At 38.1% G+C, this 15292-nt stretch overlaps 1 protein-coding gene across 1 annotated transcript in view; it reads right to left on the reverse strand.

Moving 5' to 3' along the window:
* Nucleotides 1-3242: 3242 nt before the first annotated feature.
* Nucleotides 3243-15292, reverse strand: part of ACTR3 (actin related protein 3) — a 29032-nt gene continuing 16982 nt past the window's right edge. Inside the window, exons 3-12 of the mRNA XM_066323136.1 lie at nt 13119-13243; nt 12423-12533; nt 10862-10957; nt 10217-10324; nt 8093-8236; nt 7158-7331; nt 6692-6784; nt 6134-6259; nt 4548-4631; nt 3243-4171 (exon numbers count right to left, since the gene is read on the reverse strand). Coding sequence (XP_066179233.1) covers nt 4076-4171; nt 4548-4631; nt 6134-6259; nt 6692-6784; nt 7158-7331; nt 8093-8236; nt 10217-10324; nt 10862-10957; nt 12423-12533; nt 13119-13243 — 1157 coding nt within the window. The 3' untranslated portion in view covers nt 3243-4075. The remainder of the gene's footprint in view (nt 4172-4547; nt 4632-6133; nt 6260-6691; nt 6785-7157; nt 7332-8092; nt 8237-10216; nt 10325-10861; nt 10958-12422; nt 12534-13118; nt 13244-15292) is intronic.

A 15292-nucleotide genomic window follows, 5' to 3' on the forward strand; every position in this document is an offset into this window, starting at 1 on the left:
CTTTTGGTATTTTTTCACCACTAATCACTAGTTTGAAAATTGGAGAAAGCAATAAAACCCACAACGAAACTCCCAAAACCTCCGTTCAGCAAGGTGGTGCTTAATCTCAGAGCAGTCACATTAACTGGAGAAGGAGAGATGTATTTAAACCCCTGCTCCAGTTAATGTTCATTTCTTAAAAAAAAAAAATAAAATACTGGAACAACTCCAAGATGCTAAAAGAGATTAGTCCTGGGTGCTCGTGTAGGTCAACTTCTGGGCTTTCATGAAGTGGAAATGTTTTTTTCTGTGCCGGTCTGTCTTCCAAACAAAACATCTTTCTTGACCTTTTAATTCACGAAGACTAAAACTAAAGCTCTTTTCTCAGCCATATCAGTGCTACATGCTCTGCATCAAGCACTACATCTTCAGCTCCTATAAACTAATTGCTGCTGTGCTCTCTGGGCCTCCTCCCAGCAGTAAAAGACTTTATACTAAAAATATATAATTTATACCACAACGTTGGAGAAAAAACCTACAGCCACTGTACATGCTACTGTCCAAAAGCACAGGAACTCTGCTTCTCATGGAGGTGAGGGACACCTGCAGCCAACACGAGCCAAGCTTTACCTTCCCTTTGGCAACCCAGTTTCAACATAAAAATGTTAGAGACCTCTCCAGCATCCACATGGGAGCTGGGATCTCTGTCCTGTCTAAAACAGCAAACTCACAGGCTTGTACTGGAACAGGGGACTAGCACTAGGAGCTGATTTTTCCACCACTTTGCTTCTGTGAGGGAAATAAAGGAAAAAAAACCAAAACATAAACTAAGTGACACTAACAACATATTTCTTAATTTTACTGCCAGAGGAGTTTTGGCCTGCACAGAGAACAGCAGCCATCAGACAGGGGGGCTGCACAGCACTAACCCACAGCTGGCAGGAGCTCAACCAGCCCAGCAGTCGCCTCCAGGCAGCTTCTCAAGTAGTAACTCATCCATCCCACAATACCTAACGTTTGGTATAAACACTATCACAAAATGAAGAGATGAGCCTAAACCCATTTGGCAGTGATCTTTGATTTATTCCAAGTTCAGCTGCGTGAAACTACCAGCTTATAAGCCAATTAAACCTGGTGTCCTATCCCATCTATTGGAACAAAATCAAATTCCCGGAGAAGGGTACAGTGAGCCAAGTTTGGGCAGGCTGGACTGCAGCTGTACAGTGCTCTTTGCTATTTTCTGTGCACAACCAGCAATGCTTCAGACCATCCTGCAGGCAGCAGGACAGTACAAGTGTGTATCTCCACATTTCCTTTACAGAATTATAAAATCAGTAAGTTGGAAACTACCACCTCAGCTTTCAGCAGGTGGGGACAGCCGGCTCCTGAGTCTTTGAGATTTCTTTCTTGAAGAAGGTGGAGCCTTCCTGGAGTCCTCTGCCCTTCAGGGTCTGTCAGGCACTCTCACACAGGACTCAAAGCTACACCATGACATAGTCCCATTAAATCCTCCTACATGGGTTTAAAATTGCCTTCATACAACCTCCCCAGTAACAAGCCTTTGGAGAAAAAATATAATTTCATTCTATGTGGGTTTTTTTCATACACTTGCCTTTGCAATGAACCTTTCAGGTACTTTAAACCTAACTCCACACAGAACTACAACAGGAGATGCACTTTTGAAGACTGCAGTGTTTTCCTGCAGCTGTCTGTGTTTCACATTGTACAGTGTGTGCTTCACACAACCCCTGGGATGAGCTAGCCAGAGGCTGCTCAGCCCCTTCACCACTCAGCAGCAGCAGATTGATTTGGATCTGGTATTACAGGTGCACAATACTGATGTGAGACATTTCCAGACAGCTCTTCCCCTTGTACAAGACTGAATTTACCATTAATAAGAGCTGCTCATACTTTTTTTTAGTTCTTTTAACACACCCAAAATCAGCTGTGGCTGTGTAACTTCTCCAAAAGTACATCTACACTATTAAAAAAAAAAATAAAAAAGTTGCAAGAAACTCCTACTTACTTCATTCTATGAGAAAAAAAAAATCAACAGTTGTGTAAGGGTACAGCTGCTTTCTGTTCTCCTCTACACAAATGACACAGAAGCTTAGAGCAGCTTCCCTGGGGCCTCATGAAGATGAACACAGAATTTGTGTAACACTCAAGATCTCGCTACAGCTGTGTGTGACAGGAAGAGGAATTCACTCCTCCTCTTTGCACTTGTTCACTGTTACATGTCGGTGTGTCAGGAATTTATGTGTTTCAAGTGAATTTTTAAGACTTTCCTGGAGAGGAAAAATATCCTTACCCTATTTCCACACCACTGCTGTGTATCAAAATACCCTGGCACTAGAGTATGACACAGTGGCAGAACCGCTGGAAAAGGCACAACTCAAATTAACTTTATTTTATATGTATCTGCCTGTTGGTCCTCCTTAGCACATGAATCAGTCTACAGTTATGACTCAAACTGAGTTAAAAAGTGAGTTGTAAAAAACTAAAATACTGTATCACTGTTAGGGAGATGTTACTAAAATAGTTTTGCAAAAGAATTGTTTAAAAATTTGTTATTTGCATCATGTTCTGTTTGATTCCAGCATGTAAATTTTTTACAGTGCTTGCTGTAGAAACACTTTCCCACATTTACCCTTGTTTTGGAGTCACATTTAAGAAGTTTTGAAGCTCTGGCAATTGATAAGCTTCTCTGATAAAAATGTGAGGCATCTTTGCAACTCAGAAGAAACCGGGAAATCTCCCTCTTGTGGTCTTCTATGCAAACAGCCTCATTTCTATCTGTGGGCTCAGAAGTGCCTAAAGAAGAGTTTTCTCTCATTAAATAACAGAAATTGTAAGCAATTCCAGTCACTAGAGAAAGTGTTCTTCCTAGAAAGAATGAGAAAGAGATTGTTTTCACTTTATTTTTATCTACATGGTATTTTCTTGCAGAAAAACCACAGAGATTGAAAACGCAGTGCTGACTCCTGAATAGCACCACCTGCAAGAAAGTGGGGGGGAAAAAAGTTACAGAACAAAGTAGATGAACAAACCCAACAGTGGAGGAGCTGTCAGGCTTCTCTAGGTAAGTGCTAGCTAGCTGAACACACAAACTGCAGTTCTAAAATGCTCACACTTGAGTTACACAAAGCACATTACATCTCTACCTCACAGACCAACCTCACTCCTCAAAAGCCACAGCGGATATGTAGGGACCCATGCTCAGAACTTCCCATGTCATGAGATGAACAAGTCTGACACCAACATAAAAAGAAATTTTGTGCCTTTATTTGAATGGTGTTAGGCTTTAAATACACCAAATTTTGATAACCTGATTATTTGGTTTAATTAGAAATGACACTACAGAACTGCAATACTGGTCCAACAGTCTTGTCTTTACTTTTTTTTCCTTTTTTTTTTTTTAAAGCAAGAGATAGTATGAAAATGCACCAAGTAATCAGAAAGCACTAGCAGGCATTGGTTAATCCAAGATAGTAGCTTCTTAGTTCCAAAAGCACTCGCATTGTATGGAACCCAGGATTTAGACTGGTCATGATCTGCAAGAGCTAGTTGCACGAATCATGACTTTTTTTCTTTTTTTTTCTTTTTTAATTTACTTTCAAGTTGGTCACTGGTAATATTTTTTTCCTCAAATATTACAGTTTCTTGTATTCATATTTTTCCTCAAAGTATAAAAAAGTATGAAATATAAACAAGCTCCTGTATTGCACCCATGAAGGGGTACAATGGAAGCATTAGAGAGCTGACTATCTACACACCATCAAATCCCATCAAATCTTGGATATTCATTAATATACAAAATATCGGGCACAGAAAGAACTAAAATCCACTTTTTTTGTTTGTTTTGTTACGCACAGGTTCAAATAATCAATCTAAAGAAAAAATGTGATCATTTTGGCTTTCCACTACATCCGCATGTTGAGACACTTATTAAAATTATCCTGCTTAATTGTGTTTGGTCTTTTTCTTATTGTCAAGTCATGTTTGTTATCTTAATACCAGCCATCAGACAAACAAGTAATCAGAAAGACTCTTCCTCCTCCCCACTTCCCCATCCCTGACCCCTGCAGGGTCAGCTTTAAGACATGACTCCAAACACAGGGTTGTGACGACAGATGCTAGGGCCAATCTCTTCATAATCTTTTTTGGTATGGCATACTTGGTAGAATTCAGGCTGCAAAGGGAAGGAAAGAAAACATTAGTGTATGGTACAGACACCTTATTTTAACAATATAAACTTTTATGTAGCTAGTGGAAAAAAAAAAACCAAAAATAGCACAGAAATCCTAAAATTAAACACCAATGCAAACAATATATTCTGCCATAATTCTAAAATGTGCTATTTAAAAATTCACACAAATCTTTAATTCACCTTTAATTTGCCCTTCCATGTCTTTAAAGTCTAATGCAAAAACAGGGAAGGTATATTTACCACCTGGGGTCTATCAGAAATTCCCCTATCACATTTAATATACAATGAAGGGGAGATGAGAGCTCCAAAAGCACGGTCAGAACGGCTCAAACACGCTCAGCTTTACAGCTAAACTCACTGTGGAAGCCAGCATTGATCCTCCAAACCAGACTGCATATCTCTGCATATGGTGTGTGATGACCTGGACATCAATGGGCTTCGGCTGCAGAAAAGGAGACAAAAGCAACACATTACAACTCATTTCTGCTGGTAAAAAGCAGATGTAGTCTTAAAAGACTGTATATACCAAATGAGTATTTTCATAAATGCTGTGCATGTAAATTTACATTTGTGGCATCAGACTCTCTTCTACAATGAAGAGTAAGAAACAGCTCCTGCTTAAAGATCACATTACCTGCTTAATCAGACAGATACTTCCATTCACACCATGTTCTGATTAATTTCTTGATGGCCTATTTATTTATGCCTTTATAAGCATTGATCCACAGTACCTAAACGTCTCAAAAACTCACACTTTAGGAAGCTAATTTTCAAGTTTCATATTTCATTCTAACAAGGCATCAGCTGCAGATTGAAAGTTAATTCAGGATCAGTACAGTCTGTCATGTTTTTCTGAACTACAGCACTCATTCCAGTCAGCCATTCCCTTTCCCTCCATAGGCACACAACCCATCCTTACTCCTGCCAATCAAAACTGCCAGTGTATGTAACAGTTTCAGAATTTATTTATTGCAGCCCAACCTGCTGAAATTTGAAACAGTGTCTAAAAATGTTCTGTAACATATTTGCAAAACTCCAGCCAGTGATTCTTTGCCATGCCTGGCACTTAGAAAAAAAGAATCACATCCAATTTCCTTACTCAGATTCTGCTTCCTAAGTGGTACAAGTCTAGTAAAGAAAACAGAGACTAAATTATGTTCCTTGGGCCAGAGAACTGTGTATGACTGAAATTTCAGAGCTGTCTACATGACATATTATAAAGCTCTGCTGGGGTTTTAAAGGATTGTTTGAGCTCACCTAGCTAGAGTACTACTGAAAAATGAGGGAAATCACTTCAATTTTGCTTTAAAAGGAAAAAAAACCCACTTTTTTTTTCTCTGCTGGTCTTTTATTTATGCAGAGACAATAGAAAGATGCTCTTAAGTCAGAGGTCTGAAGTGGAAAGAGCACAAATTAAGGATCATGCAGTTTAGTAAAAAATGTTGCTTATAAGATAATTGGGGTGGGAAGGGACCACATATCTCTGGTTTGGCCTCCAGCTCAAGGCAGGATAAGCTGTGAAGCCAGAGGAAGGTATTTAGGGTTTTATCCAGCTGAACCTCACAATCAGTCATCTCCCCACATGTACTGAGGCACTATCAGCACTTCCCTTCTCTAATCAAAGCTCCCTCTTTCCTCACAGGACACGTGCTCCTGACTCTCCTGGTGGCTCAACAATGAGCTGGATTCATCTCTCTTATCTTCAGGCTCAGAAAGACTGAGCACAATCAACTGTAACTGATCAATAAACACCAAGCATAAAGACAGCTGGAGTGGCCAACTGCTGGTATGTGATCAGTGTAATGGATGAATGCCTGAAAAACCTCTGTAAGAACTTCACATAAGGTAAAAAGACATTTCAAAGACCACAATCATTACAAGATGTTATTTGCACGTTTTCCAGGTAACAGATGCTTTTTAAGTGTGTGAGCTGCAAGAACCAACCTTCAGCCTGCCACCACTAAGTTCTTCACTAAGTTTCAGCCTGGCATCAACAGTCCTTTTCAAGTCTCGCTGTAAACGGCGACCAAAGTCCCTGAACATGGTTGAGCCTCCAGAGAGGACAATATTCTGTTTTGAATAAAAAAAAATTGTTAATGCAAGTCTCCATCTTTACCCAGTTCCTACATTCTAAGTATCTAAACACAGTTTTTAAAGCTTCAGTTAGCAGGTATGCTTTTACTGTAAATTATCTAACATATAAGCATGACACAACATGAACTCATCGAGAGTTTGCCACATTAAAATTGTAATAAGATATAAATGGATTTTAAAGCACAGACATCTCACCACTTTCGCTCAGACTTCTGTTTCTCTAATGAAAAAGCCCACACTGAAAATTTCTAAGTGAACAACAAAGCCTTCTGCATATTGGATTAACTTCTAGAAAAAAGGTTAATTTTGCTCATTTGGTTTTGGTTTTTCAGAGTTTCAAGTATGTACCTTGATAAAAATCACAATTCTTCTAAAACCTGTATATTAAAAGACACTATAGCTACTGACCTTATATAGAGGACGTCTAACATCAATGGGACAATTCTGAATAACTTCATCTACTACTTCTGAGATTGGTTGCGTGAAGTCAGGATTAGCAAACTGCAATCAGGAATAAAATCAAGTCAAGTCACTGTGCAGGACCACATATTGCAAATGAAAAGAGGTAAAGTGGAGAAAAGGGAAATTACCATTTTATTATACTAGAGATGTCATGAAAATTAAAAATGGAAACAGCTGTTTAGTATTTTTGCTGCCATTTATAAATGCTTTGTGTATCAACCTGGATTTGTATGAAGATTAGTAGCAATCAAGAATCAAACCACGCTGACTTGCAACAATAGCTGGTATCTATTTATAAATAAGCAATGTAAGTCAGGATAACAACTTCTTTACAGTTTTGCAAATAGGATTTCTATGCTATCATCTAAAATGCTTTTAAAACAGAAAGTATAGACAAGTTAAATCAACTTACCTCAGGATGGAAGAAAATCTCTGGCCCCAGGAATCTCTCGTAACCAACATCAATGGTAAATTCTTTCTTTGAGATAGCATTAATTCCAGTATATTGTTTAATCCACTTTGTACCATCTGTGTCATACTTGTTAAATTCTTTTACTAAGTCAGGGCAAACATAACTAAAGCGCTCCTGAAAATGGAATAGATACAGTTAGAACTATCTAATGTAGAGAAAACTGGCAGGAAATTTCAAAAAATGTAGTAATTTTAACTTTTAAGAGTAAGTATTAAATTGGCAGATAAAGAATAGGCCTCAAAACAGCTGAACTGACATTTGCTGTACCCAGGTAGATAATGGCTCTGCTACTACAGATCATTTCTGTGCAGCACTGAAGGCTCTGGCTGAGCTAAATTACTTCTCTTCTGCTTTTCCTCTAAACTTCGATGATTGTGAGAAATTAACTCTGAAATACATTGAAGAGCTGCCAGAGAAACAAAATTTCAGTGTACTTTAAGCTGAATGTCTTTCAGAAAAGCTTTGTTCTCTGTGTAGTAGGCATTACAATAAAGAACACATTAATATTCAGAAAGAATATAAGAGCAATTACAGCTCTGTATGACACATCCAGCCAACAGTATTTCCTACAGAACAGTAAAATTATAATAGCAACAGGATAATAACAACAATAATAATGATAATGGAGGGGAAGAGAAAGGGGAGACAACAGGTGAAGAGTGAAATGCCAGGCCAGACTGAGCAAGCATAACCCAACTGGAAACCTTGAGTTTAAGCTATTTCATGTTATTACATTATTAAGACATTTTTACATTACCTAGAATCAGAGCCCCATTACTCAGAAGTACAATTACTTTCAGATATTCTTGTACTTTAAAACCAGATACCAAGTCGTGAAAATAAAATAACGTTGAGATCTGCAGCATTCACATTACCTTCACTGCTTTAGCTGTTTCCAAGGATTGTTCAGGAGGAATTCCTACTTCTCTCTCCCTCAGCAACTGCTGAATGAAGTATGTGATATCTCTTCCAGCAATTGGAATGTGTTTGATACAGCTGCCAATCACATATCCTTCAGCCTGTAAACAAAATTAATGAGGACAATGAGACTGGTAAGAACTACTTTCACCAAAGCTCAGACGGGGAGAGAAAGGCAAGGAGTCTAAACTCCTACCCACTACCTGTGATTCTGAGGCTAAAGCCCTTTCAGACTGGCTCATTTAATTACCACAAATCCAATTCTCCACAGCAAATACAGCCTTACTTTACTCTGCATGGCACTGGTTTATAATTCTTACAAGGTTAGAAGGAACAGAAAGGTCACTAGTACATAAGGCAGACAAATCACTATACTCACTATTCCTTGGCCTTTATTTTCTCTTCAAAATGAGGTTACTCTTACCAAAAAGGTCAAGGAACCTTTTTTTGTGAAATATTATTTTAGAATAACTGATGTGGCCCTGCAGTCACAGCCACTGATGTAAGATGTTACAATCCACATGAACCAAAATTAATTTTCTGAAAGCAGGGAGAAAATGCATCATTTCAGCACATTAATTCAGACTGCTCAGAACATCAGACTGGCTCATCCTCATCCATCAACCTACCCCTACAATCCACACTCATCCTGGGGAGCAGTATCAATGCATTAAAAATATCTGGTCTAAAAAGAGAAACCAAGTGTGCAAGGCTGGCCTTCAACCCTACCACACCTGCTAAATCCAAACAGAGGAATCCAGACATCACATTCACAAAATGCTTAAGTTTTCCTATATACAACCCTTATGTTCATACAAAAATGTCTTACTAACACAGAAAATAATGTCATAAAAAAAATCTACCACTACTGTTAGCTTCATAACAGAGATAAGCATTTGTTAATTCCTTTTTATCTACTTTGTAATAGAAGTGGTAGAACATTGCTGACAATTTGTCCAATACATTTAAAATTTTCAGAAGTAAATGACATTCTGCAAAGAAAGGTAATGCTGCAAGTGATACAGAATACCTACTCTTATTTCAATTAAAAAAAAACCCTGAAACCCACAAATCAGGAAAAGTTCAACTGTTTTAAACACTAATTTGAACAACTAAGGACAATTTTACAAGTTTACCTACAGAAGGTCTGAGGTGTCTATTGCTACCTAAGTGTTATTAAAAATACACTAACTTGGATGAACAGTCTGAACAAAGATTTAGTCACTATATTCCACCAAAGTTAGTAGGAAATTGCTACATGACATTATATGTTTGACCACCACCAATGATACTGGTTTTAAAAAATTGATGTTTCTATGGCATGATAAAGCTTTGTATAGATACTTGTCTTAAAAATTGTAATCCAGCTTCATTTTGAAAATACAAATGAATCTGGTACGTAGACATGAATTTAACTCCCCCAGAAAAGATGGGCAATAATTTGACAGTAAAGTAAATTACAGCAGCTCTAGGTGCTCATTACTTAATAAAACATCATACAATCATCCAAATTTCTGCTTTAGCCACTTGATATACTGGGGCAGATATTCAACACTAACCAATCCTAGGGGTTGTTTTCTTCCAGTCAAGCAGAACTTTTGCTTGTATGGCTGAGGCACTACTAAATATTGGGAACAGATGGAGAAAAACTATAAACAATACTACATCTGCCCTAGAACACTTTGTGTTATTTCTACTTTAAATGGACTAAGCTAAATAAAAAGTCAAACTTTTTTTTTGTAGTGGCTACTGTAAAGAGCCTGTTCACTCCTACCAGCAAACCAAACTGGAAATGTGCTAAAGCAATTTCACCCATCACTTAGCACAGCCTTGGCAATTCACCTTTTAAGGTAAGTCACTGAAAGACAATTAGCCCTGCCAAACTCAGCGCTACAGAGAAGCTCTTCAAGAGTTTCTGCACTACAAAACGAACCAAAACTCACACCCACAGCCCTGGGAATTATCTGATGTTTCTGAAGACTCCTATCTATACTTCAGTGTGTGTAGGTGTACACGTCAGAGAACTCAGAGGACTAATTGTTCTCCCTGGAAGCTGCTGTGGAGCTCTGAGGCACACTTACCACAGGAATGACATGAGTGACACCATCCCCACTGTCTATAACTGTGCCAGTCAGTGTTCGCTCTCCTACTTGTCTCGACGTCCAAGATGCAGCTAAGGCAAGGACAGCCTTGGAAAAAAACCACACCAAAATCAAATATTAGCAAAACATCTGCCTGCAGAACTCACTTCCCACCACCCCTCCTCCCAAGGAGAGACTGACACCCCCATGGTAATTTACAGCATGGAAACTGATTAAATAATATTATATATGGCTACACAACAGCTTAGGAAAAAAAACGCTGCACAAATGTAATTTTTGACACTTGCCTGATATTTTTTCAGCCATGCTCAAACATAATTTTTCGTTACTTCATACTGAAAGGGATTCAGTTCATGGATTAATAGAATTATTATGATGTGGTGTGGTTTTTTTATTTACTTATGACACAACAGATATCACACTCTACTGCTCAGAAGCCTGTAGAGGTAACAGAAGAACAGTATCCAGCAACCACCCACAGAATCAAACATGCAGTTCTGGAACTGCCAACCAGAAAGACATAAACGTTTTCCAAACACTACTTACACAGTTTTTTCACAGTGAACTTAGTTTTTGCCCAAGGAGAAATATTGCAGCTGTGACTCTCAACAGCCCTGCTCTTACCTGAACAGCAATATATAGCCCTGGAACGTTGAAAGATTCAAACATGATTTCAGCAGTATATTCTCTATTTTCTGGAGTATTTAATGGAGGCTCAGTCTGAGAGACAGGAAAAAAAGAAACCACAACCCATTAGTTTTACTTGCATTCAAATCAAACATTCGACTTAAAAAAAGAACCACCAACTCCTAAGTTCTGTTAAGATGAGTCATTCAACAACAATAGCATGTAAAAATAGTAATGGACAGAGGGCACTTTTAAGAATTTATGCAAATTGTATTAAAGAAAGAAAAACAAAAGTGCAATAAATACTACATCAGTTACTGCTTAAGATTTTATATCCAAGACTCCCTTTGTGGGTCGGTTAGCTCATTAGAACTTTAGATTTCACTTGAAAAAAAGCCAAGGGCTATCGAAATATGTCAAAGGCTGCAGTTTAGCACGTTTAAAGAATGGCATATTTTAGATTTCTCAGTGAAAAGAGCTGTTTTCCTTCTGAAGGCAGGAGAAGAGCTGTTTTCCTTCAACTGTAACACAAGTTGCTATGCTCAGCTGCAGGAATGTACTCAAGTGAGAGAAGCTGAACAACATAAAACATACCATAATAGTGTGCTATAGCTTTCATTGAAATACCAAACAAACTCAAGGCTCTACTCTGAAGGAGCATTTTGGATAGTGCTACAGAACACTTGAGAAAAGAAAATATCACTCTTCATTGCAGCAACTGTGTAACAGGAGGGTAAAAAAAGAGGGTAAAAAGATTCTTCACAAAGGGGTTGGGACAAGGGGCCAGGGAGACAAAACTCAACTTGGGCAATCCTAAATAGGTACTAGGAGGGAAAGAGGTAACTTAAAGGTGGTTAAATATTGACAAGGGGCCCAGGGTTGTCATGGCATTTTGATCCTTAGAGATATTCACAGCTTGGCTGGACACAGCCTTGAGCAATTGGACCTAACTATTGCTTCAAGAAGATGAAGGCATTTAAACAGGTATGGCCAGCACCTCTAATTCCAAACTTCATCTATAAATAACACACTAAACCAAACTGCCTATTTCAATGGCCCTAAATAAAATACTAAGGAATAGCAGATGCTTCAGAATAACATTGACCTTAACTGAGATCAAATCAGCCCAAAAAAGACAATCAACCCTTCCAGTTTCACAGAAAATAAAAGGCAAAAATTTACTCTCTAGATACTTCATCCAGATGGCAGTACTGTAAAAACAAAATAATTGCAATTATGTAAAGTCAAAACACATTTTTTTGGTCTCAAACATATAAACTCGAGATTATTGAATTCAGTAGAGAAAGAGAAAATGAGAAAGTGATGAATCAGACAACTTGGGAGGGAAATGAGAATAGAAAAATGTTTGCTGTTCAGACACACTGACATTTTTAGAAAATTAAAGAACTTGGATGGCTTAAGGCAGGTCAAGAAAGCTCCAGCTAATTTATTTACTTTTGCTTTCAAAATATGCATATTTATATTTGAGAATTTACATAAATCAGTGCATTGTTATTCATCATGTGGAATTTCTTAAACAGGGCATAAATTTACCTACCAAAAGAAAATAATGGTCCTCGGGTTCTGCCCTTAAATACTTAAAGATTACTTGCTCCATAAACCTCTCCATCAAGTCCCAGTCTTCAACTATACCATGGCGGATAGGCCACTGTTGGAGAAAAACATCAAATTATAACCGGAAACAAAGAAAGAAGAAACAAAAACTCCCAAAATCAAACCAAAAATCTGTTTTTAACTGCAGTAAAGGTATATGATCTACACAGGTAAGAAACCTCAATTTAGGCTTCCCCTATTCCCATCTGACACCTATTCAAAATTCTGATTCTAACCTTGAGTAGCAGAGGCAACACATTGCATTTTTCTCATTTGACCAGAATGGTGGCACTGGGAAAAAGCAGAAGCTCTCCCAGGCCAGTGTCCCACCCTGATGCTGCTGACAGAAGTCACCAAGGAACAAAAGAGTGTGGCATTTCCACTTAAAACCCTCTCAGCCTCCTTTCACTTACGAACAAATACATACATATGTGTAATATATATATTCACAGTTTTTTCCAAGTTCCCACAGGCTCCACAAGGTCAACAAAGCTAACATCAAAGCTTATTTTCTATTTAAACAGAGTTAATATATAAATAAGATTGAAGTAAATGTTAAGCATTCTTCACATTATATTTACTCTAGATGTGATGTTTGCTAAACAGTACTGAAAAATGATTTTAAATATTTTCTTAATACCTTGGTTGCATAAGTTGGTTTTTCTATTGCTTCGTCCCCAATGAAGAAGTCTAAATCATCCACACCTTTCAAAACCCTCCTTTGTGCTTGATCGACCACTTTTGCTGATTCTTTGATAGCAATACCTTCAACAGAGAACACAAACATTATTGTAGGTCACATATCCTGCACCAAAAAAGAAAACCTACACTGAGGAAACAGACACACTCTAATCACAACCATCCTTTGTTTCAAGTGTAACTCTCAAAAGCTACACAGAAAAAAAGATAATTTGACTTCCAGTCATGGGGTAAGCATGGTAAGGACTTAAAAAGTAACACAGTAACAGACTTCAATACAAATTTAATTGTTAGATACTCAAACATGCAACCAGGAAGATAAAATATACACAGAAACACTAAAATAGGATAACCCTACAGATCTCATTTTATTCAACAAATGTATTAATTTTCTGCACACTCCAATAGTGACAATTTTAAATGTTATTATTCGTGTTGTTACTCTTTTAAAAAGAATCACTCCCCAGCTACCAGGGCTGCAGCACAAGCAATATCTGCTGTAGTTTTTCAAATCTTATTAATTGCCTTTAAACACAATCCTTCACACAGATGAGGAAATTTATATGTTATAAATTTATTTATTTATAAGCAGCATTAAAGTCAGCCTCAGATGTCCCAAGCTTGTGCTCCAAAAGCTCTTTCAAAGACAGAAGCATTTTCCTAGTTCTCACCTTCAGCAAGAAGTTACCTTTGCTCACAACTAAGATTAAGAAAAAAAAATTAAAAATAGAGATGCAGTCTCAAACCCAGCAGCCAGGGCAGCACAGCTAGAGGATGTGGAAATCAGCAGCTTACTGAGGGGTAAAGCACCCTGAGTTCATGGATCCTCCCCATCCCCTCCCCTCCCTTCCCTTCCCACGCAGAGCAACACAGGCAGAGCCAGAGGAACCAAGAAGTTGAATGTTGTGAAAGACTGAACAGGATGGAACAGAAGTCATTATTTTGAGCTCTTCAGGAAGAAAACTGAATCATACTGCAACTTCTGTAGTTGCTTACAGGAGAGGAGAGAGGAAGCAGAAGGCTGGAGGAAGCCAAAGAGAAGGGGGGTAGATGAGAAGCAGAAGCTAGAAATCACAGGGAAGGAAATGTTGCAAGGCAGGTGCTTGCTTCAAGTCAAGAGAGGAACCTTGATAAATATTTTCAGGTCATTGTTACAGAGCTGACACATTTGGGTGAATTTTGCTGTCCAGATGGGTGTTATCCTCAACAACTTCCAAGCAAGATCCACCACTTGCCACAGGATTGCACCAACTGATTTCACCCTGTTACAAGCCTAAAATGAGATGGGAGGTCTCAAATATTTCGCTGCCCTTAAGGCCAGCTTGTTCAGCCCTGCATTTGAAAGACAGAAATTAGGAGCAAACAACCTGAATCAAGAATCATATCCTTGAGAACACAAACAAGAAAATAAATCTTGCTGAAACCTCAGCTGTGGTGCCTGAGGATGGGCAGCACCCCAGCAGTACTCGGAGCAGTTGCCTTTGGTTTGCTTGGCACAAGAATTAAAGAGATTTTGGGGGGTGGGGAAAAAGAACATCCTTGCATTGAATTAATTGTGCTGAACCACTACTCAAGCCAGTTTTTTCTTTTAGAAGTAAAGAAAAAGCCATCAGCTACCACAGATACTGAAATAATGAAAAATCAAGGGAACTACTGGGTAATGGAAGAAGGTGATTCCCATTTTAACAAACAGCAAGAAAAACCTGCTTAGGTGAATAAAAATCAAGTAAAATTAATGATCTAAGATCCAAAAAGCAGCCAGGGAAGAAAATAGTGAACACAAGCCACATCAAAAAATTGGCCTAATATATTCTCATTTACTTCACTTTTCATGTAAGAATTTATCATCTCTACAGAAGCATATTCAGAATAAAATCAAGAACACATCAGGAGGAGATAAAAATTTGTTAAGAGCAGGAGTGAATTAGATAAGGTGCAAGTGAACAAGGCACAAGGAATGCTGCTCAGACCTGTTTAACAGCAAACATTAATTTTAGAGAATCAAACTGATAAAATGCCACAGCTGGAAGTGCAAGGAGAAACTAAGTCATTTTTCCACAGGGAATAATTCTGAGGAAATTCTGGACAAAGTGCTTTTTTGTAACATTTTACTTT

This window comes from Sylvia atricapilla, chromosome 7 (genome assembly GCF_009819655.1).
Source record: "Sylvia atricapilla isolate bSylAtr1 chromosome 7, bSylAtr1.pri, whole genome shotgun sequence".
Lineage (NCBI taxonomy): Eukaryota > Metazoa > Chordata > Aves > Passeriformes > Sylviidae > Sylvia > Sylvia atricapilla.